The sequence below is a fragment of the Antechinus flavipes genome, chromosome 2 (assembly GCF_016432865.1).
Source record: "Antechinus flavipes isolate AdamAnt ecotype Samford, QLD, Australia chromosome 2, AdamAnt_v2, whole genome shotgun sequence".
In the NCBI taxonomy this organism is placed as follows: domain Eukaryota; kingdom Metazoa; phylum Chordata; class Mammalia; order Dasyuromorphia; family Dasyuridae; genus Antechinus; species Antechinus flavipes.
The window spans coordinates 256,658,458-256,681,157 of NC_067399.1; the positions used below are offsets into that span (position 1 = coordinate 256,658,458).

Consider the following 22,700-nt stretch of genomic DNA (forward strand, 5'->3'; position numbering starts at 1 on the left):
TTAAAAAGAGGACTTTTTCATTCAATTGTTACCTACAGAGCACACATATGCCTGGGGTTCAAGGCTCAAAGCTAAGTGCTACTAAGGATATAAAGGTGAATGAGACATTTTCCTTGTCCTTAAGAATCTTATAATCTGCTGTAAATTTTGCTTTTAAAAGGAATGCCTTTGTCATTTTTAATGATGTACATTGAATGCTAGACAAATATTTTGTTATTAATTTGTAATGTTTTACAATAGTTATGTTCTAAGAAGTGAAATAAGCTACATTTCTGTGGTATCTTCTAGATTTCTAGAGTATAAGGCCAAAAGACAATATGCATAAGGCCAAAAGACAATATGCTAAGAAGGGACAGATCTCATTGAGTACAAGAAGTTTGAATTTGATATGGAAAGTAGTGCAGCCATGGATGTAGTCAGTCAACACCTAGCATGGATTTAGCCCTTGCTTTGTGCCATACACTGTGCTAAACACTAGGAATACAAAGAAAAGCAAAAGCAGTCTCTTGTCCATGTAACTAATTAACACAAGATATATACAGAGTAGATGGAAAGTAATCTGAGAGGGGAAGACTCTAGTAGTTATAGAGCTAGAGGCTTGAGCTGAATCTTGAAGTCAGAGAAACTAAAAGCCAGTCCAAAGATACAAAGTAGGGAGTATTGTATGTGAGGAACGGTGAGTAGACCAGAGTATCTGGAAGATAGAAAAATATAAGAGGCTTTAAGTGAGAAACAGGACATTTTACATTTAATGCCAGAAGTGATAAAAAGCTACTATACTATAAAAAAGTTTATTGAATAAGGTGTTGGTATGGCCAGACCTTTGCTTTAGGAAAATCACTTTGGTATCTAAGTGAGGAATGAGGGGACACTTGAGGCAGGGAGACCAATTAAAAGGCTAGATAAGTGAGTAGTGATCAGTACTAAAGTGTTGACAGTGTGAGTGAAGAAAAAGGCACATATTATTACATATGAAAGATGTGATAAAGAGAGGAATGTTAAGATTTGACAACAATTAAATATGTGGGTTGAGTGAGAGTAGAGAATTGAGGATAACGCTGAGGTGGTGAGTCTGGATGCCTGGCAAAATTAGTAGAGTCCTTGATAGTATAGGGTAGTTTGGAAGAAGGGATGATTTGGGGGAAAAGATAATGATTTCTGTTTTGGACATAAAGATTTTGAGATGCCTATAGGGTATCCTGTTGGAGTTGATGATGTTGTTTGTCCTTAGTGAAAAGGACCATGACATCAAGGAGGTGATGCTATGACATGAAAGTGAATTGGATTTAAGTGAAGGACTGTGCAAAGTCACTTTCCTCTCCAGAACCATCTGGGTTCAGTAGCAGATTATAAATCTAGATGACTGGAAGTTACCCTGGATAAAATGGGAGATCTTAGTTTTTTTTTAAACTAATGTCTTTAACAGGTCTCAGTTTGACTGAGGCCATACCCATTCAGGCTAGGTAATACTTGAGGTAAAAAAAAAAAAAAAATCTCCAAACAAACAAATAAATGAAGATGTAGCCAAGGAGAGAGACTTGGGCTGGATATAGATCTGGATAGAGGTGGTAATTGAGCCTTTGTCTACTTATGAGCTCATCAAGTGAAATAATGTAGAACTAGAGTTTTTAGCCTCTTTGTGTATGTGATGAATTCGTTTGATAGCTTGGTGAAGTCTAGGGGCCTCTACTCAGAATAATTTTTTTTTAAATACAGAAAATAAAATGCATAAAATAGCAAAAAAAATTATATTAGAATACAACTATTAAAATATTTTGAAAAATTTGTAGAGCCCAGGTTAAGAACCCTTGGTGTAAAAGGAGAAGAGAAGAGGACCTAGGACAGTTTTGGTGGACATTCATAATTAAAAGATGTGATGTGGATGAAGAATGAGCAAAGGAGACAAAATAAGCCTTCAGACAAATAGGAAGTGAAACAGGACAGAACAAGATCATAAAAACTCAGAGAGGAGAGGATTCAGAAGGAGATGATCAGTGATATTAAATGCTTTGGAGAGTTCAAGAAGGGAAAGGATTGCAGAAAAAGCCAGTTGATTTGGCAATTAAAAAATCCTTGGTAACTTTGGAGAGAATGGTTTTTGTAACCTCTTCCACTTTCTGCCAACATAATGCGCGGTGGAGTCTCTGAATATAGGACATAACATAATGCCTGAGCTAATGGTTTTAGTTTTGCTGACATCCTTCAGTGGTGGTATTATTGACAGGTGCTTCTCGTATATAATTCAGATGTGCACTGTGGTAGAGGAATTCGATGGAATGGGAAGCTAGAAGTGCTTCCTGTCATATGAAATTTTTTTATTTTAAACAAACAAAAACCCGACTAACAATTGCTGCCATGTTTGTAGCGAGGATTGTACCACCTCAGAGGTTAGAATTTTCACAAGGGAGACCAAAGCTCAGGGTGTTTCTGTTTCATGCCTTTTTAAAACTCAATAAACAATTGGTATTACTTCCCACTTGGTCTTTTCTATAGCCTTTCCTTTCCCTTAGGGAGATCTGTGTTATTTGAAGATCATCCAGAGTTGTTAATTTGTTTTTTCTCATCCTATTTCTTCTAATGGACAGATATCAACCTGAATTCTCCCAACAAAGGTCTGCTATCAGATACCATGACTGATGTGCCTGTGGATACAGGAACTGCCAGGACCTCCATTTCTGAGGGCTTGACAGAGGCAGAAGAAGAAGAGCTCAGATCTGAACTCACTAAGGTGACAATAATGTTTTCTTTGCTCAAAATTAATCACAATCTCCTTTCTTTAAAGAGGAAAGGATACTGTAGTGTCCTTATAAAATGTTACAATGAGAAAGCATACTGTGATTGAAATCTGAGAATGCTCATTCTAAACATGGTTGCCTGTTATTATTGCACCAGGTAATAGCCATGTTTTGCCATTTACAAAGTACCTTACTCATAGTAACTTTTGAGGTAGAGAGTACAGCTATTACTCTAACTATTTTATAGATGAGGAAACTGAAGCTGAGAGGGATGTAACTTGTTTATAGTTACACCTAGTAGCTAAATTGAGGACCCAGGTTTTCCTTTCTTTAGGCAGCCTCCATTGCCTCTTGAAGCTAGTGATCTGGTAGACTTGATAATAATATTGTATGTACATCCTTTTCCCTGATAACTTTGTTATAGTTTTGTTTTTTGACTGATGATGAGTTAGCATGGCAAGAGATAATGCTTGAAAACTATTAAAGGAAGGGAAGGCTAGGATGAAGGCAGCCACCTTAAGTTTTTCTTTCTTCCCTCCCTTAAATGAGACTTAAAATTTAATTCTTTTGAAGATCTTCTGGTGAAGAATCTTTATTTACCAATTTAGAATTGCAATTTTTCTGTATCTGAGAATCTTGAGAGTCTTAAAAGAGTTGCCTGAGAGAAAGGTTAAGTGATTTGCCTGAATTATAGAGCCAGTATGTTTGAAAAATGGAACTTGAATCCAGGTCTTGCTAATTCTTTCTTTTTTTTCCCCTGAGGTAATTGGGGTTAAGTGACTTGCCAGGCTCACACTATTAGGAAGTATTAAAGTATTTGAATGGGATTTGAACTCAGGTCCTCTTGACTCAAGGCCAGTGCTCTATCCACTGTGCCATCTGACTACTCTCCTTCCTGATTCTGAGACTGGTTCTCTAGCACTATGTTGGGCTGCTCTTAGAGATTATCAAAGAACTTTTTGTGAATTAAATTTTTTCAACAAGATTGAGGACCTATTAATATAACTTTTATGCATATCAACTATAAAAATGATTTTTTGCTGTTTCCACTAAATTTCTTGGGATACAAAGTTAAAACTGATTAGTTTAAAATTATAAGACACAAAAAAAGAAACTTACTGAGCATTTTGATAGGCTCTTTGTAATTAAAAGTGTTAGTATAAGTTTGTTCAGGTTACAGTATGTTTTACCTCCTGCTAAAACAAGGGATAGAATGATAGCAAAATTCTTTAATGAAAGGATATCTTTAATACAAAACATATTTTGGTATTTAGAATCCAACTTCAGGGGTTTAATAAACTGTGTTAAGATACATACGTTTTACACACCAGTATATCAGGTTTCATATTGCTGAGAATTATTACAATTACAATATTACAGTTATTTGTAAGTTGGGAAAAAAACTTAAGGGAAAACCATCCATGATCCAAAGGAATTAATATTTTACTTTTTATTTCAGAATACTTTAAGGGATTTATAAACCAAACACCAAGACCTAACTGCTCCTGATGGGATTATTGGGTGAAGGAGTTTTGTCACTTTCAGACCCCAATCAAAATAATCTAGGTCAAAGCTTCTTAAACTGTGGGTCACAATCTATATGGACATTGGTTCTGAACGCATAACATGACTTTGCACTGTACATATATGAGTACTTCCAGAAATATCTTGGCTCAGATTCAAGACAGGGGTCCAGTAAAAATTTCTCTGTGAAAAGAGGTTGCAAGTATAAAAAATGTAAGAAGCTCTAGCCTCAATAATTAGAGGATATACCATAAGCCCTTTTAGTATACTTTACTGCAGATGGACTTGTCAGTCCTTATGTAGTCTCAGTATTAATGATTGGGGTTATTTCTGTAGTACAGATTCTGAATATTCTGCAAAGATTCTGTTTCTTGATCTTCTAATAAAGTGGAATGACCTTTCTGTTGCTATTATTAAAATTGCATCTAGATTTTATAAATGAGAGAGTAGTCTGTAATAGATTTATTTCTCTTTGACCTTCCTCATGGAAGGCCATGACCTTACTGAAACTACTTCCTATTGGCTTTGACTCACGTCTTTAAATTCTAACAGTAGCAACATTTAAAAAACAAATTTTATTGCCAAATGTTCAAATAAGAGGTGTAGCTTGATATTATTACACCTGGTAGCCTTGTATGATTATGTGAATTTCAACAAATTGTTATTTCATAATAAATTTGTATTAATTATTTTTGTTTTCATATCATGTACATTTCCTAATGCATACCCTATACTTGCTCCTCAGAGACACAGTGACATAATGAATAAAGAGCTGGCCTGAGAGTCAGGAAGACTTGGGTTCAAGACCCACCTTTGACACATATTATGTGACTTTGATAAATGACTTCTAATGTTCTAAGCAACTCTAAAATAGGTTTTAACCTAGAATCTGTGAATTAGTTTGTTTTTTAAATATTGTGATAACTATTGCAATATATGATTGGTTTCCTTTGTAATTTTATATATTTTATGTACCTAAAAACATTCTGAGAAGGGAGCCCTAAATTTCACCAGCTGGTAAATGGATTCATAACAAAAAAGATTAAGAACTGCTCAAAAACTATAAATTTCAGAGAAGGTCAATAGTCATTGGTAGAAGGAGTTTCCTTATCTGAAAGTCCCATTATCTCCATTAAATCATTGGTCCAGTGCCTAGCCCTATCCTTGTTGCTTCTCAGAGAACTACATTTTAAAAATTTAAAATAACAGTTTTATTTTCAAAGTACATGCAAAGAAAATTTTCAACATTCATTCTTGCAAAATCTTGTGTTCCAATTTTTTCTTCTTTCCTTCCCCTCCCTCCTGTAAACAGCAAGTAATTTAATATGTATTAAACATATACAATTCTTACATATTTCCACATTTATCATGCTGCACAAGAAAAACAGGTCAAAAAAGGAAAAAAATGAGAGAAAAATTAAAAACAAACAACAAAAAAGGTGAAAAAACTATGTTGTGATCCACATTTAGTTCCAATAGTCCTCTTTTTAGAAGCAGATGGCTCTCTCCATTACAAGTCTACTGGAATTGGCCTGAATCACCTCATTGGAGAACTATATTTTTATAACACACAACTAGACATGGGCTGAACTCAGGCTGTGTTATAGGGAAGTTTAATCCAAAGGATAATTTTCAAAAAAAGGAATTTTAAAAACAGTAGTATGCATTAGACTTGAGCCATTGCAGGAGTCTTACTTAAACTAAGGATATGAATAAGGCTTTGTAGCTAGTAAGGGTATTATAATATTTAACTATAATGCATTTTAAATATTGTGTTCCAAGCCTAAGATGAATATTTTGCTTTTGGAGACTAGTTCTCATAGCCTATTGAATATGCTGAGTTAGTTTTTACTGAAGATACAGAGATAATGAGATGTAGCAGAAAGAAAAAAGAGAATTGGGTTCAATTCACTGATTAGTAGTGACCTTGAATAAGTCACTTAGTTTCTCCGAACAATTTCCTCATTTACCTAACAAAGTTGTTATGAGGAAAAAACTTTGTAAGGCTTGAAGTGCAACAGAAATGTGCATTGTGATTATTGATCATATGATAATAAATATTTTTTATTACTTTGAAGGTGGAAGAAGAGATTGTGACATTACGGCAGGTCCTGGCAGCCAAAGAAAGACACTGTGGTGAGCTGAAGAGGAAGCTGGGCCTGACTCCTTTGGATGGACTGAAGCAGAATCTTTCAAAGAGTTGGCATGATGTTCAGGTCTCCAATGCGTAGGTTTCCTTGTGACTTTTTTCTCACTTGTAGGTGCAACTACGAAAAGCAGTTGTGCTCAAGAGATGGCTGTTCTTTCTCCCTTTTTGTCAAGAATATGTTAAGCTCTCAATGTCAAGGGATAAAATGTATCTATATAGTAAAAGAAAGTTAGGGATGAGCACTGAAGTTTAGGAACTATTTTAATTATTCAAATATAGAGCTAATAATTTTTCAGAATTTTGTTCTCAGAGGTAGAAAAACCAGGTTTTCATGTAGAAATTGAAAAAGAACAATTTTCAGTAATTCAGAATCAAGGGTACTAATTCAGTTCCCCACAGAGATTGCACTTTTTGGTGGGTCATACAGTGTGATAAATATTGAAATGCACACATTTCCTTAACATAAGAACTTAGTCACATAAGTTTGGAATCTCCAACCCAATAACTATTCTAGTCTTCTAAAATACATATCTATTTTGGCCTGTCAGACTAAGACCATTTGAAAAGCTATAGAATTTCAAAAGCTGGGAATAGAAAAGCAATCCTAATTTCTCCCAACTATTATAACCAATAGCTTGGAGTAGGGGATGATCAGGGATGAGGAGAGAGTATATTGTGTGAACCAGGATTCCCCTTAATTAAGAAATTCTAGACCTGCCCTATGGAGAAACTGGCACTTCATATGAACCATTCTAAAACAAAGCAGATCTAATTCCTGAGTACTGCTCTGTTTTAAGTACAGGTATGTAAGTTATCAGGTGCATTTGGTTTTAAGGCCTGCTACTAACCATTAGTCTCTTTCCTGTTTCTCCTTACACACCTGTAATTGAGCCCCATTATTTAATAATAACAGTATTTATTCAAAAGATGTTTGAACTGAAAAGGAACTTAACACTTCTAGTCTTAATCTAGTTTCGCATGGTCTTTTAATTCATGGCCAAACAGCATGTGCTAAACAGCCAAACATCACTCTAAAAGCTAGAACTATTGCATTGTGCATGATGAGGATGTCAGACTGTGAGTGGGCATTTTCTAATAATTTCTGATTCTTTGCTTTCCTACTATTTAATATGTAATTTCAAACCCAGTTTAGAATCTTGATTTAGAAATTCACCAGAATTTCTGTTTCTAGCTATGTGAAAACATCTGAGAAACTTGGAGAGTGGAATGAGAAAGTGACACAGTCTGACCTGTGAGTTCACCTGGCCTGTCAGCACCACTCTGCCCCTTGGTTCTTCCTGTCCTGTGCTTCTCTTTCAGGTGGCAGGGAGGGCTTTCTATGCTTGGGGTGAACTTTTGTTTAGTGTTTGATGACTAATTGGCTATTTCGGTCTCAATTATCAATAAAATTAGACCAAAAATATTCTCTTGGCTTTTGCAAATCAGGGTCCAGTAGCACTAAGAAATTTCACTCAGTTATCAGACCATACTTAAAAGTTTATTTTACTTTGCTCTAATTATAATTGATTAACATTATCAGGACAATTAAAGTACTCTTATCTTCTCAGAACATTTTCCCCTTACCTGGTTGTTTAGCAAGCAAGCATGTATTAAATGCCTGATTTGTATGGATTGTTATATGGAGGTGGGGAAGAGCCAAAGTTTAAATAAAGCCTAGTCATTGATGGCCTTTATAGAGTGATTACTATATGATAGTTCTAAGGCAAATCAAGTATGTTAGCTGCCAGTTTGTTCTTCAATATACCTTTAAGCTAGGCTTGGTGAGAAGTCCCTTAAATTAAGATTATTGGAAAGTCTGTTAATATTTAGATTTTAGCGGCAAAAAGTAAAAAAAAGTTAGTAGGACAGCCACTTCTGTACTCAGAGATCCTTTTATTTGAAATTTTCTACAAAGTCAATAAAGATAAGAATAAGGCTCTAATCTAGCTAGAATTTTTTTTAATAGAGGAAAAGGGCAGGAAGTACTTTTGAAGTGGTTGTCCTGCAGGATTTTTCCAGGTCTTGTTTTGAAGGAAGTATGACTGTAATCATCAGAGAACATGAGCAGAAAATTCCTGTGTTTGTGCTTTCTAGCACATAAGAATACAACTTAACTCAGAGGTGATGGAAAATCATTATCTTGAGCTCTGCTTGGCTACAACTTTGTACTTTGATTTTCTCATAGGAGCTGAGTCGTGTTGCCCTAGTGGTTTGGATCTCTCACCCTGGGTGTGTGCTAGTAGAATGCCAAGTCTCTGCAAGAAACGCTCCTGTAATGTTGATACTTTCTTTTAGGACTTGCAGTGGAAGTTTTAATTTCATGTTAAAGGCTCTGAGATCCACATGGCTTTGGATATTAAGTAAATTTATCATGCAATTTGAAAAGGATTAAACTAAATTAGATTAGGTTAGGTAGTTGTCATATTCCCTGAGGTAAGAATGAGATCCTGATATGTCCAGTGACACCATGGCCGGGCAGGGGAGGGAAAAATCTTCATATGGGGAATTCAAAATTGGAATCTAGAGAAGCATAAAATGAATAGACAACATTGTGGAGATAGAGCATTGGATTTGAAGGCAGGAAGCCCTGAGTTTGAATTCTTCCCTAGACACTTATTGGTGTGACTCTGGGCAAGTCACTTAATCTCACTAAGCCTCAGTTTTCCTCATCTGCAGAATAGGTTATTAGTAGCACTTACCTCACAGGATTGTCACAGCAATCAACAGAAATAATTTAAAGAGTACCTGTTCTGAGTGCTGAGATGTGTATAACAGTCAGTACTGAAGAGGCAGTGTTAGAGAGTCAGCTATCTATTTGATGTAACCTGTCTCCTCAAAACTTCTGGGCTTTTTTGGTGGCTACAACTGTTCCCCTACCTTAAGCTGACATGTTGATGGGGCTGGCTCCCTTCAGATTCAGCTGTTCTGGTAAGATCCTGTGAAGACTTATAGGACAGAGCAGTCTTTGTACTTGTTATTTTTAAGGTCACTATTACTAATGACCACAAAAATCATCTTTTTTCTCTAGTAGCTCAAAATACTTAGAGAGCTAATTTTTCACTAGTAGTATTATATATTATACATATATAATTTATAATTTAAAATAATATATAATAGTGGTAAATTGGACTGGTCCAGTGCTCTGGGTAGGGAAATAGGAGCACAGAAATCCACAGCTGTGGAAATCAAGAGGAAGACCTTAAGAGATGAAACCCTAATGTAATGAAAAAATTTAACACAAAACGTTAATGCTACTAAAGGGACAATTTAGTTCAGTTGATGCCATTTAATTGGAGAAACTTAGGAAATTTAACTTATAAATTTCTCTCATTAAAATGAAAAAATCCAGGTATATGTTGCTCAGAACTGATAGTTGATAAGGTAATGTGTTTTACCACCAGAAGTATCATATCATGGTAGGCTTGAGATTTTTCTGAGGAGCAGCTGTATCTTGTAGTATTTCACTAAGGCTTATGTTACAGTGGGAAATGAATATTAGTTTAATATTTTAATTATGTTGGGGGGCATAGCTTAACTATCTCAAAGGATAAATGATCTTGCTATGTATGAATTCACTACTAATTCCTGATGATGGGCAGAGTTATAAAGGTGATTTCAAAACCCAGAATTTGCTGCTAGTATATAGAAGGAAAATACGTTTATTGAGGTTGGATCTGCTAGAAATATTGATATTTGCTACTCCAGTAAAAAGCAGTATTTGAAAGTACATTGTTGATGTCTATATCTAGCTACTTATAGTTGTGGAAAGATTAAATTGCTCTAATTAAGCTTGAATGTCTATACCCATTACTTATTTAATTATAGGGAAAGTGGCTGTCAGGAGTATTGGTACTGTCTTTTCTAACATCCATGTATTTGTAGATATCTTTCAGCAAGCAGCACATTGGAGGACTGGAGTGAGAAATTAACCCATTCAGAAGCGTGAGTGTCTGAAACTTCAGTGCAAAATATTCTGTTTTTGTATTGGGTTAAAAAAAACCTTTGATATAATTAACAATTTCTGTTCTTATCTAATTATTTCCTTTGATTCGAATTATTTGCTCAGTTGGGGAAAATATATTTCCTTATTTATGAAACATAACATAGCTATGGGTTACCTCACCCTCAGTAGTTTCCTGCTTTGTTTGGTTATAGGGTGGGGATGATTAAAACCTTGAGTCACTTGACTTGCAGTTTAAATTGGTGCTGATGTGAGTCAGTGAAGGTTGTGGAATCAGTAAACTTTTAGCTGTAAGAATCCTCTGACTCTTCTTCCCTCCTAACGCCAAGTAGAAAGTACTGCCTCTACTTCCCCAAGATGAACAATGCTTAGGATTGGTACTGGTAATCGATGGCCAGCCTAAAGAGAGGGGGTAATAGAAGAAGAATAAGATCAGGGAACAGCAGAAGGAGGAAAAAGTGCATATGGTGGAAATAGTAGACTGTTGCTAGCTTTACAAATGCCACTCAGTGCTACCAGTGTCTTAGAGTATTTATCCTTGGTACAGATTATTTTTCTAATGAATTTTTCAGGCCACCCTTTATTTTCAGCTTCCACGGGCAAGAAAAGCCCTAAGATAAAGGAACTAGTTCCTATGCTTTATTTTAAGAGAGTATGGAAAGAAAGGGGTTCTTCTCCTATTTATTTGTGGGGTTAGTACTAGGTTATTAGTAAAAGTAAAATAAATCATTTGACACACAAAATTTGTTATATTTTTATTTTGGGGAAAAAAACTTCCTTCTGTTTCTATTTTCTTTGCTTTGTTTAAATATTTAAAAAGTGCACCATATCAATCCATACTGCTTGATACTACAAGGTATTTTAAAATTCTAATTTTTAAAAAAATTCAAGATGATCAACTAAGCCCATCTTAGAAGTATTAGCTACACTGCTATCTAGAACTATTGTTTTCAAGATATTCTTCTGCCATTGTTGCTGGGTGAAAAAAGCTTTCTTTTTTGTCTTGTTTCATTCTTCTCACTTGTCATATTTTGTTTAGCACAAATATATGGGATTATTTTAAAACCCTCATTTATTAAATTTAGAATATTAACATGTAGTTTTATATACCTTTTAGAAAAGAGAAATATCAAGTTTAAAGAGCAAGTCGTTTTTTCAGTCTCTAAAACTAAATTTTGCAAATAATTTGTCCATCATAGAGTTAGTCTTGCTAAGCTTCTTTTGATTTCAAAAATGCATACTTGGCAATTATTAATTGGTATTAGATTAAAAAAAGAAATCATAATCCTGAGTCTGTAAATAAAATTACCTATTTTCCCTTCAAAATGTTTGTAATGGTTTTATTCAGGTTTTGAACTTTAATAAAATAAAAATGGAAGAGATGACTGAATATTGTTAAATACCCAGGTTTGGGAAAGTTAAGGAAACAGTCAGGGAACATCCTTACTTTTTTACTAACAAATTTGAGTTCTAGACAGTGAGTGGCAGGTTCTTCTGAGGTGAGCCTTGCCTTCATCATTTAGTGGCAGAACCTTTTCATAGTTGTAATAACAGATTTTGATGTAGGTCTTGCATTTCTGTAGTATGGAACTTTTTGGATTTGCATGTGCTTGAGACTGTGTGGGTGGCAATATAAAACTGGCTCTCTATTGAACAAGAGAATGGAAGGTAGACCCAAATCACTTAACTGAAAAATGAAGACTGTGGTGTAATTGTCAGAGAGTGATGGTAAATGAGATCCCTTTTAGACACGATGGGTTCTTTAAAAAAAAAAAAAAGTTGTACAAGATTTTCTTTCTCTGTTGGAGCATTTTCTCTGAATTACTCAGCTGTTTTGAGTATTTGAAATAAAGAATTGATTTAATTCAGTTGCTTCACATTGAAGATTTTGTCTTAAAAGAAGAAATGTTCCTGGACAGGTCGTCTCCTTATATGTTTGATTTGAGGAAGTAACTTAAACTCTTAGAATCTTAATTTTTTCACTAATACAATGAAAAGCTTCGACTGGATGAGCTGTAAGTTCTAAGGTGTAGTAACTTCTGTTATTTAAAAAAAAAAAAGCTTCCTTGGGCCCCTGACTAGGTATTAGAGCAAATTTCAGATCTTTGTTAGATCTAACATGTTAATGTTATTGTTGTTACAACATTTTGTTTTTGAACTACAAAGGCATTCTTGAATGACTCTTGGAAATGTTATACTCACACATTAGATTGATTATGAAGAGGAAGACATTTTGGAGAATGTTTTCTCTAAAGTCACTTAACCTCAGTCTCCTCATCTGTAAAATGAAATTTAAAATAGCACCTATTCCAGAGATAATAGTGAAAATCAAGTGAGATGATGAAAGCAAAAACTTGGTTACATATACGAAGTGATGTGTGTGTGTGTGTGTATATATATATATATATAATACATATATATATATATATATATACATACATACATACATATATATATATATATATACACACACACATATGTTTTTAGTGGGTATTTAATTTTTTTCCCTTTACTAAAATACGTCTCACATTATAGTGCAAGAAGTAGTTGGCACTAATATGGATTTCTTCCTAATCAATTCTTTGATTCAGTATTTATTAAACTCCTGATATGTAGCATATCATTTTTCCATTTTTATTCCATTCCATTCCAAATTTTAAAAAATTTAAAATTTTAAAGTTTGCTTAGAAATGAATTGTCCCCTACCCACCCATCCACAATCTAGAAAGTATTCATAGATAGTATTCACCTTTGTACTTAAAATTGTTTTGACAATATGGGGGAAAACATTCTCAAAGAGCATTACAGTTGAGGTAAAATGATTTACAAACAGGAATTGGCTGGAGAACACTAGAAGACACTAATAAAATACTAGTTTGTATGGTACAGATAGTAAAAGATCAGTGTGACTTAGCATAATTATGGAAACTTTCAAAGAGGTCTTAGCATAATCAGGGAGGAATAATACTTGAATTTGACCTACAATGATAGATAAGATTTTCTTAGGTAAAGCAGAGTGGACAATATAATATGAACATAGTTGCTAAGATGAGAAGGAGAGTAGTGTGAGGATCTTGGCTTGATTAGAATAAGGACGTCATGTGGAAAATACTTAGAAATTAGATTGGTTAGTTTGGATGGCATTAGATTGTAAGGGTCCCTGGATGTCAGCCAGAAGAATTTAAAATGGTAGGAATGGAGAGCCATTGATAGACTTTGAACAAGGGAATAGTATGATGAGAATGTGTTTAAGGAAGATTAATTTCTAAAATGATACTGCAGAATGAAATATGGAAAGTCTTTTATTCTGGAAGTTTAACCCTATGACTAAACAATCTTACTGTGATCTTATTATAGAGCATTGTTAGACACTTGAATGAACTAAGATAATATTATTGGTAAAGTACTAGCCTCCTACACACTAGATCTCTCCAAAGATATTGTCTTGTTTACTTCAAAGTGATTAAGATATATCAATTTCACCAAAGATTCTTGACATTTGATCCTAGGTGACATGACTGTAAAATGTAGGTTATATAAACCCATTATTGCTATCATGGCTCTTATGTGATATAGGATATGTGACTTCTGGTTGCATCTTAAGGCTCTTTGGATTTTGTGGTCAAAATGAGAAAGTCTTAATTTGCTTTCTTTGTGATGATTGCTGAATAAGGGGAGGCAGTTCAAGATTTCCCTGATATATTTCTTGGTTATGCCGTGGCCATTAAATTTTGTGCTAGTGTCAGATTCCTTCTCTCAGATAATGAAAATAACTTCAAAAGTATCCTTGAGAAGAGAGATGTCGTTTGTGACTGTTGATGGAAGGGCAAGATACTAAAAAGAATACGGAAATCTATTTCAGTGTTAGAGTCAAGATGACATTCTGTAAACAGTGATATTTGAAATGATAAGTGTTAAAATTGAATTTTGTACCCTATCCCAAAAAGAAATTTTGGAAGTAAAATGAGGAATTCTTATTTTTGAAGTGACAGGGGAAGAAAAATTCTAAACAATGAAAATGTGTGCATTTAGACCATAGATGATAAAAAAAAATGACTTTTTTTCTCTGAATCTTGGCTATTAATTGCTCTTTGCATACTACATAATATTGATGTCCTCATGATGAGAAAAGTATGAATTAAGGTAATAAAAATGGTGACTATTTAGCTTAATGTTTAAGTGTGGCTAAAAGTAACTTTGAAGACTTTCCTAGCTCTTGCCTCAAAATGGCATTAGTCCTCTGTCACATCCATAGTGATCTTTGTCATTCTAGTTCTGTTTCTTTGTACTAGCATCCAAATCTTTTTTGTTTCTCAGTAATCCTTGAGGAAAGGGGAAAATGAGTATGAGTAGTAGGAGACAAGGAATGTGAACCATAAGATAAATCCAAATTTAGTTTAGTTACATGCTTTTGAAAAAATGTGGTTTAATACTGCTTAAAAGCTCTTAACAGGTGAGGCTGTTTCCCTTTCTTAGGGGCCCCATAAAAAGGGCCCTCTAGGAAGTAGAGGAGCAGCTTTTTCTGTGTCAGCACTACTAACTTATTTGAATCTTTCCTTTGGGGAAATTCTTCTAAAAAGTGGGGGTGCTTTTTCCTTGCCTGGTGGGTGGAAGCCTTCTCATTCTTGTTCGGTTGTTTTAACTTATTTTTCTTCTGTCTAGTTACAAGAAGACTCAGGAAACTCTTTCCCAGGCAGGACAGAAGACTTCAGCTGCTTTGTCCAATGTGGGCTCTGCTATCAGCAGGAAACTTGGAGATATGAGGTAGGACCTCCTTCCTTTGAAATGCCTTTAATCTTTGGTCTGAGTTTCTGTTAGGAAAGAGTTTGTTATTAGAGTGAGGATAAAACTTGATTGTAAATTTGTGACTTACCGGAATATGGGGTCTTGTTTGGAATGGAAAAGCCTGTGGAACACAGTATTCTCAAACTCAATATAGGATACAGTGATCTCAGCTCCTTATCCCTTTTTCTTTCTGCCTGATTTTAATGGCATGTCCATTTGAGTACCCCAGGACATAAGGGAAGTTAGGAAATTAGTATATTTTGCTCTTTGGCAGCCACACTAGGTTTGGTAGTGATAAGGTAATAATAGGTAATCTTAGAATAGACTATATTAAGAGTTAATTTTGAAGTAGAGTTAGAAGTTAGAAATCATCTAGTCCAATTAGCTCATTTTAAGATGAGAAAACTGAACTTAAAGATTTGTCCAGAATTACATAGCAAATTAATAGCAAATATTGATAATAACCATTTTAAAGCCTCTTTTCTAGTTTGTTTTGGATTTAATTTCTTTCTATTTCAGATCATTGAGATTTGGCTCATGATGCTTCTTATAGAATACTAATGTCAGTATATATGCTGGATACCATAAATTCATATATGATGTCAGTATCTGACTTTGACAATAGTATACATTATACAAAATATTCCCACAAACTGAGTTCATCCTTATGGTTAGCTACTGTAATTTTTTTTTCCTTTATCAATTTGATTTTTTAAATTTTATATGTTAATGAAAGGCAGTTGCTAAATCTTAAGTTTTGTGGAGTTCAGAATCAATAATTTAATCAACATCTGATGGAATTTTAGATTTTGTAAAAGAATTATCTAAATATTGAGATTCATGAGTATTTTTAATACCTAAACTGACCATAAGAAAGTTATAATGTCGGTATTTGAACCTCTTGTGTAATCTAATTTTTCTTTTGTGTATCATAAGTGATTTTTTTCCTTTATTTGATGTTTATTTTTCTTCAGAGTTGTACAATTCTTGTACTAGTCAGCTGTGAGCAAAGAAAGTGTGTACTGGGAAACAAATATAAAGTAATATTGTCCTAGAGTTGCTTCTCCTATATTTGCTTGATATATACATTAGTTCTAGATAAGTTAAAACAAGAGAATTTCAGTGTATCTTTCAGCCAAAGTTTATAGCTAGCTTTCTCATCTAGTGAAAGATATTATTTTAAAGTAAGTATTGCTATGTTTTTGTTTCCCTCTAAGGTAAGAGAGACAATAGTATGTTTTGTTAGTATTTCTAACTAATGGTTACAAACATTATCTTCTCCATGCTTTATGTAGTCTGGGAAGTCTTTTGGAAGATCCTTAGCAAAAAGATCTTTGTCTCTGATAAAAAGCTAATAGATAATAGTCTTAAGTAAACTGACAAGTACAACCCCTAAAAAGCAAACTCTCGAGGTGTTTTGTGCAAATTCTAGTAACAAGTTTCATTTGAAATTATACTGGACAGTTCCTTCATCGAAGCTGCACTTTTGAGGACTCCTCCTTCCCTCCTTGGGCCTGTGGGGAATTAAGGTGGTAAGCACTGGTAATAATCTCTGATCACATGTTGCTTAGTGTCACATTCTCATTCTCCTTATAATTTATTTGTCTATATTGCCTTGGAGTTGAGAAGAGATAAATATTAATTATAAGAAAATTTTATTTAAAAGTCATTCAGAGATTAATTTTTTTTTTTAAATAACATACTTTGAGCCACTTTGGGAATGTAGTTTCTAAGAATAGTGCTACTTATTGGTCCTCCTTTGTCTTGAAATACTTTTTTAGAGCTTGAGAAATAGCTAAAGAGGTCTGGAGAGCAACAGCTGTTTGACAGCTGTTTCACTTCTTGTGCAACATTTTTAGTTTGAGATCTTTTGGTCAATATTGATATATATCTTGCAAATGAAAAAGTATGACAGTTTTCTTTTTTAAAATTTTTGGCTTATTCACATATAGAACTTCACCAGTTTATTAAAATTAGATGTTGGGGAAATTAGATGCTAAATAGAGACTATAAAGGAAGACCTGAGTTCAACACTTACTAGCTATGTGACCTTGAACAAGTCATTTCAATTGCTTCAACAAAACAACAACAAAATATTAAAATTAGATGTCTCTCTAAATCATCCTGAATGGAAATTGGGTCAAGATTGACTAAAATTTTAATGCTGACTCCAGCAAACTAAGTAAGATTTAGAAGATTGACTTAACCTTTTTTTTTTGTTTAGTCAGATATAATAAACATTTTTCCTTATGGAAAGACTTAACATGATCTTATTTCTAGTTCTATATATTTGCTGGGGGAATTACATCTTCTTTGTCTGGTGCTAGAGTTAAGAATGTTTATTCAGGTTCTGGAACTTTGTACAATTTGTGATTACTGAAATTGAAAGTTAAATTTTTAGAATGATGGGAAGACTTCCATTTATGAGAATTATGACTCATTGTTCCCAGTGCATGTGATCATAGATTATGGGGAATTGTAGTTACTTGCCTGCAGTGGAAAGATTTCCTTTGAATGAGTAAAATGTGCAGTATTTCTTCACACTAATCTGCCACTTTTTCTACTTTGCCTTGTTGATCTGTGTGTGTCTATGTTCTGGACAAGGAGAAGGTAGGGAGTTAGAATTTGAAATTAAATGTCCTTGATTTCATTGCTTTCCTCCTTTAATAAATGCCATTTTCTATTTAGCTAATATTAAGGTAACTAAAGGAATTTACTTTTTTTTTGCTGATTTCTTAGAGCTGGTATTCCTTCAAGGTTTCCTAAACATAGGCTACCCTTGGTCATAGTTCCCAAATGGACTTTCCAATGGCCTCCATTTAATTAACTGCATGTTCCTTAAGAGTTTCTTCCCTGAAAGTTCTAAGTACACTTTTAATGTACTCCTGTTCTGTTTCTTAGATAAACTGGCTGAAGTAAGATCCTTGACTCCATCCATGAGTTTTAAACCTAGCATATACACCATTCCATTCCTTGAAAGAATAGATTCAAGCAGGGTTTAGATAAATCCATGAAGGGGGTAGGTAGTTCCATACTGTACTGTTATAATGAGAACTTTCAAAATACATTCTAAATCTTTTGTGAGCATTGTCACAGAAAGTAAGTATGTAGCTCTTCTAAGGTATGTCCCTTCGTGCACCTGTCCAAATTAGCATCCTTAGCTTTTAGAACCATTGCTCCAACTTAGTCTTATATTTCTAATGTTCTTAAATCATTTCATCATCACAGTGAGAAACTTCATGTGATCTTCAAATTGTTTAGAATAGAAGGGCATTAATTTTAGACTATTAAATCATTATGAAGGTGATTCTTTGTCACTGAAGTGTTTGAAAAAAAGAATGTTAGAAGCTTATGTGATATGTCTACAATGGATTTATTTTAAAATTTTATTACAAATTTGAAAATAAACATTTTAACTAAGCCAGCTAATTCAAGTATCTCTACTTTTCATTCAATTGACTTGCACAGTGTACCTTGATAATCATTCAATTGGCTGAAAAAAGCACTTTAAATTATTGATGCAAAGCTAATTAACATGGATGTGATACTTGGCTATGAGATATTAAATGGTAGAAACTATCAACTGGACAGATACATATTTGAAAGTCTGAAATGCCCTTTAATTATCACATGGAAATTTTGAGCCAAAATTAGAGCCAAATACTGCATGTATGGAGATCAAATTGCTTCACAGTTTGTGTCTTTGTTATTTTTTAATGCTCTTTTTTTTTGGTGGTTGTTCCACATAAGGGTTTTGAATGCATATGGGTTTCCTTGAAAATGATTGTTGAATGGTATTAAATATAAACTACAAAAAGATAAAAATACCATGTCTGCTACATGAATAGCTATGCATTCAGTTTGGGCCTGCCATTTTTCTTACTGCAATATAGACTATAAAGAGTTAATCCTTAAAGTAGTCCTTGAGTAATTTGAGCTTAGGAATCTAGTATGATATTCTGTAGTATAATTATGCGCTCTCTCATGAGCAACATCAGCTATTAAAACACTCAGGTTTTGGAGAGGTAGTATTTATTGTTGAATCTTATTAATGAGTTTGCATACATAGGCTCTTGGGCTTGTTAGCCTCACTTCAAGCTTGATAGGGCATAGGGAATGTATTTCAGAGGTTAAAAAAAATCTTTTCTAAGTGCCTTGCTAAAGAGATTGGTGGTGAGGAGTGGCTTTTCTTGCTGGATTTCCTTGCCTAACTTTGTTTTTTTTTTTTTTTTCTTTCTTCCTGCTGCCAATTATTTTGTGTCTTTTAGGGCTCATCCCTTCTCACATTCCTTTAGGTAAGACTAACCTACCATAAATATAAGATGAAAGGCTTTTTCCAAAAAACAGGATAAACTGATACTCTGAATTGATTCTGTCAGGGCACTGGAGAGAGATATATGTATGTGTGATATATCCTAAACAATCCTAGACTCTGCCACACTATTATTTCAACTCAGCAATATTTTTAGGAAAATTTTCATAATTCTTAGAATTCATAGAACCTCAACTATGACCTGAGATGTTGGGTTCAATACTAATTCAATGACAGTTCTTGGTGCTGCATACTTCACACTTGTTCAGTGATTTCCCCCCTCTTTTGAATAACAGCTTAATTCAACAAACTTATAAATACCTGTTATTTGTGAGGTGTCAGGGAAGATATAAAAATGGAAGATAATACATGCTTTACCCTTCAGCAGCTTACAGTCTAGTAAAAGGGATGTGACAGGTACATTAAATATATTCTAAGATAGATTATGATAAGCATAAAGGAGAAGTACAGAAAGTCTTAAGAGGATTTGAGGAGAAAGAACATTTTGAGTTGGGTGAATCCGAGTGAACTTTATAGATGAAGTAGGACTAAAGACTACTGGTGAAAGCTTTCAAAAGGTGAAGATGCAGAGCAGATATGCATTCTTCCTCTCTTTACTTATATTCCCTAAAATAAATTTTGTTGTATGGCCATTTTCTAAATTAAATAAGCATTTATTAAGGAAGTCTTTTTATACTGAAAAAAAGCAGATTTGGAAAGCTCTAGCAGCATTGGTAGATAAATTTTAAGTAACATTTCATTCATTTTGTTCATTGTTTATGGGGAATATGTTCAAGGTAACAGTGTAGCCTATCCTAAAATGACACTTTGTCATGCAGAAGGGATATACAGACCCTAACTGTTTCATCATCTGGTTAGGAGTATGTACTTTTCCTTTAAATTATTATTGTTTCTTAATTTTCTACAAAGGTATTGTGTCTGTTTCCAAGTTAAATTTTGTTCCATTTACTGCATAGCACTTAGGAGCTCTTTCTACCCTGGAACTTAGAAAAGATTCACTGAGATATTATTTCTGCTGCTGGCACTCTATGTTTCAAAAGAAAATTGAACTGAAAATTTTAACAAAAACGGGTTTGCTATTTATGCTAACTAATTTATTCCTTATATCTTGATATCCCAATTACAAATAAAAATGCAGTGCATTTTTAACATTTTGATCTCTTTAGCTTTGTTTAATTCTTTTTTTATCACAGCTTTATTTGAACTGTTGCAGAAAATCAGTTAAGGAAATCTTTAGATTATTTATACCAAAAGATTTGGAAAGTGGTTAGTTTTTTTCTTACAATAACATCAGTTTTCTTAAAAACTTTTTGAAGTCCCAGAGCAAACTAGTAAGGGATTAAAAGGTAATAGCACTGTATCAAACACAGAAAGAGGTAGTTTGGTATGAACAGAAATATTTTTATTACCATTATGGAAGGAGCTCTTAAGACTTTTCTGTAGTTGACAACTCACTCCATCAAGTTGTGTTGTGTAACAGTAATCAAGATGCATTATCTTATGCATTCTATATGGCAGGATTTTGTAAACTAATGTTTAATACCCTATGGATGTTAAGGAACCGCAGATTTCTATCTGAATTTTATTATTAATTCTTACTTCCTTCTTTGCTTTTATAATGCTTCCAAGTAGCAGCTACTCCATTCGTCATTCAATAAGTATGCCAGCTATGAGGTAATGTATAAATGATCTCAGTTACTCACCAAGACTTGGGTATTTCCTTTTACACTTGTCTTTAAAAGTTGATCACCTTTCTACCATTTTCCCATAATTTTCAGGCTTTTCCTGCAGAAGAACCCTCATCAAAAGATCAGTTTTCCTTAGCTCCCTAAAAGCCCAAGATATTGTAAAAAAAAAAAGACCTGCCTTGAGTTGATAATAAAGAGCCAAACGGTTGGGTATGATGCTTTTAATAAAGTTTCTAGAGAAAATTATTCTCTTGCCCAACAGTGCTATAATATTGTACATCTAAAAGAACTTTTAGGAGCCTTAACTGATGACTTTGCTTGTTAAACTAATCAGGTAGTAGCCTTCTACATCAAAAAGTTACTTCTTACAGACATTTCTTTGTCTGAATACTTTGGCTTTCTACTAAGGAAGTCAAGTTTGTAACAAATATTTTGCCTTCAGGTGGCACATGTGAAATTATTTTATTTGAGCCTGGATAGGGGAGGCCTGGGAAATATTTTAAAATTCCTATAGATATAATCTGCCTATCTTTGAATTAAATTGTATTGAATATTCTCTAATGGCCCTGGAGCTAACTTTTCAGTAAACCTCTCTTTGTATTTTAAACTCCCTGTGGCCATTAGTAAAAAATCTGATTTTTACATCCTGAATTTCCTCTAAGCCAGTTGTTGCCAAGAGGTCATATATACATTTGTAACTAAATGTTCCAGGGTGGAATAGGTGACTTATCTTTTGAAGAAAATAGGATTGTGTAAAATGAGGTCACTTTGGAGAAGTCTGGCTGGCCTATTCTCTGTCTCTTCTTTTTAAAAAATCTTTTTCTTAACTCCTTACCAGCAGCTCTTCTTTTATTGTTATTTAAGTAACTTTTGTAAAATATGAAGAACTTACAGTTTTGAATTTCTGTTATCTTGATTTTATACAGTAAGTTAGGACATGAATACATACTTCATATAAAGGGAAAACATACTTGTTTGTAAACTAACACCTCCTTGTCTGCTGCTAAACTCAGACCATAATTTTCAATCCAAACTGCTAATTATACCTCAGTTTTGTTGGAGGTCACTTATATAGGATAATCTCCATTTAAAAATTAGATTGTACATTATAGGAGTGAATTTCATCAAAGAAGCCTTTTGTTTTATGGAGCAGTTGTAGTTTATAACCGCATCATATCTTTACTTGACACAGCCCACAAATATGCTAAATTCTTACTGCATACAAGGTACTGCTCAGCACAAAGCAAAATTATCCTATTTCTTAGTTCTTGTCTTCAAGAAATTTAGAATCTAAAGGAGGGAGGGAGAAAAGCTGTACATAAATAACTAAGATAAAAAGGAGAGAGTCAAAGTGTTAGGAGAAATTTTTTATAAGATCATGTCTGCATTTTACCATATTGTTATTTGATGAGAAAAACATTGGGAGAAGTCACTGGTGATTCATTTCAGTTTAGCAAACCCTGATTAAGTGGAGCCAAATATGAAGCGCTATCCAAGGTGCTAGAAATAGAAACAAAAATTAGTT

At 33.8% G+C, this 22,700-nt stretch overlaps 1 protein-coding gene across 11 annotated transcripts in view; it reads left to right on the forward strand.

Moving 5' to 3' along the window:
- TPD52L2 (TPD52 like 2) overlaps positions 1 to 22,700 on the forward strand; it is a 44,275-nt gene that overhangs the window by 15,575 nt on the left and 6,000 nt on the right. For 2 of the 11 annotated variants that reach the window (XM_051976804.1, XM_051976800.1), the window contains exons 2-8: positions 2,586 to 2,728; positions 6,338 to 6,486; positions 7,601 to 7,660; positions 10,291 to 10,350; positions 15,032 to 15,133; positions 19,423 to 19,449; positions 21,120 to 21,161. In XM_051976804.1, the coding sequence (XP_051832764.1) occupies positions 2,630 to 2,728; positions 6,338 to 6,486; positions 7,601 to 7,660; positions 10,291 to 10,350; positions 15,032 to 15,133; positions 19,423 to 19,449; positions 21,120 to 21,161 (539 nt within the window). In that variant the 5' untranslated portion in view covers positions 2,586 to 2,629. The remainder of the gene's footprint in view (positions 1 to 2,585; positions 2,729 to 6,337; positions 6,487 to 7,600; positions 7,661 to 10,290; positions 10,351 to 15,031; positions 15,134 to 19,422; positions 19,450 to 21,119; positions 21,162 to 22,700) is intronic. The other 9 variants (XM_051976802.1, XM_051976801.1, XM_051976803.1 and 6 more) reach the window with 9 other exon arrangements.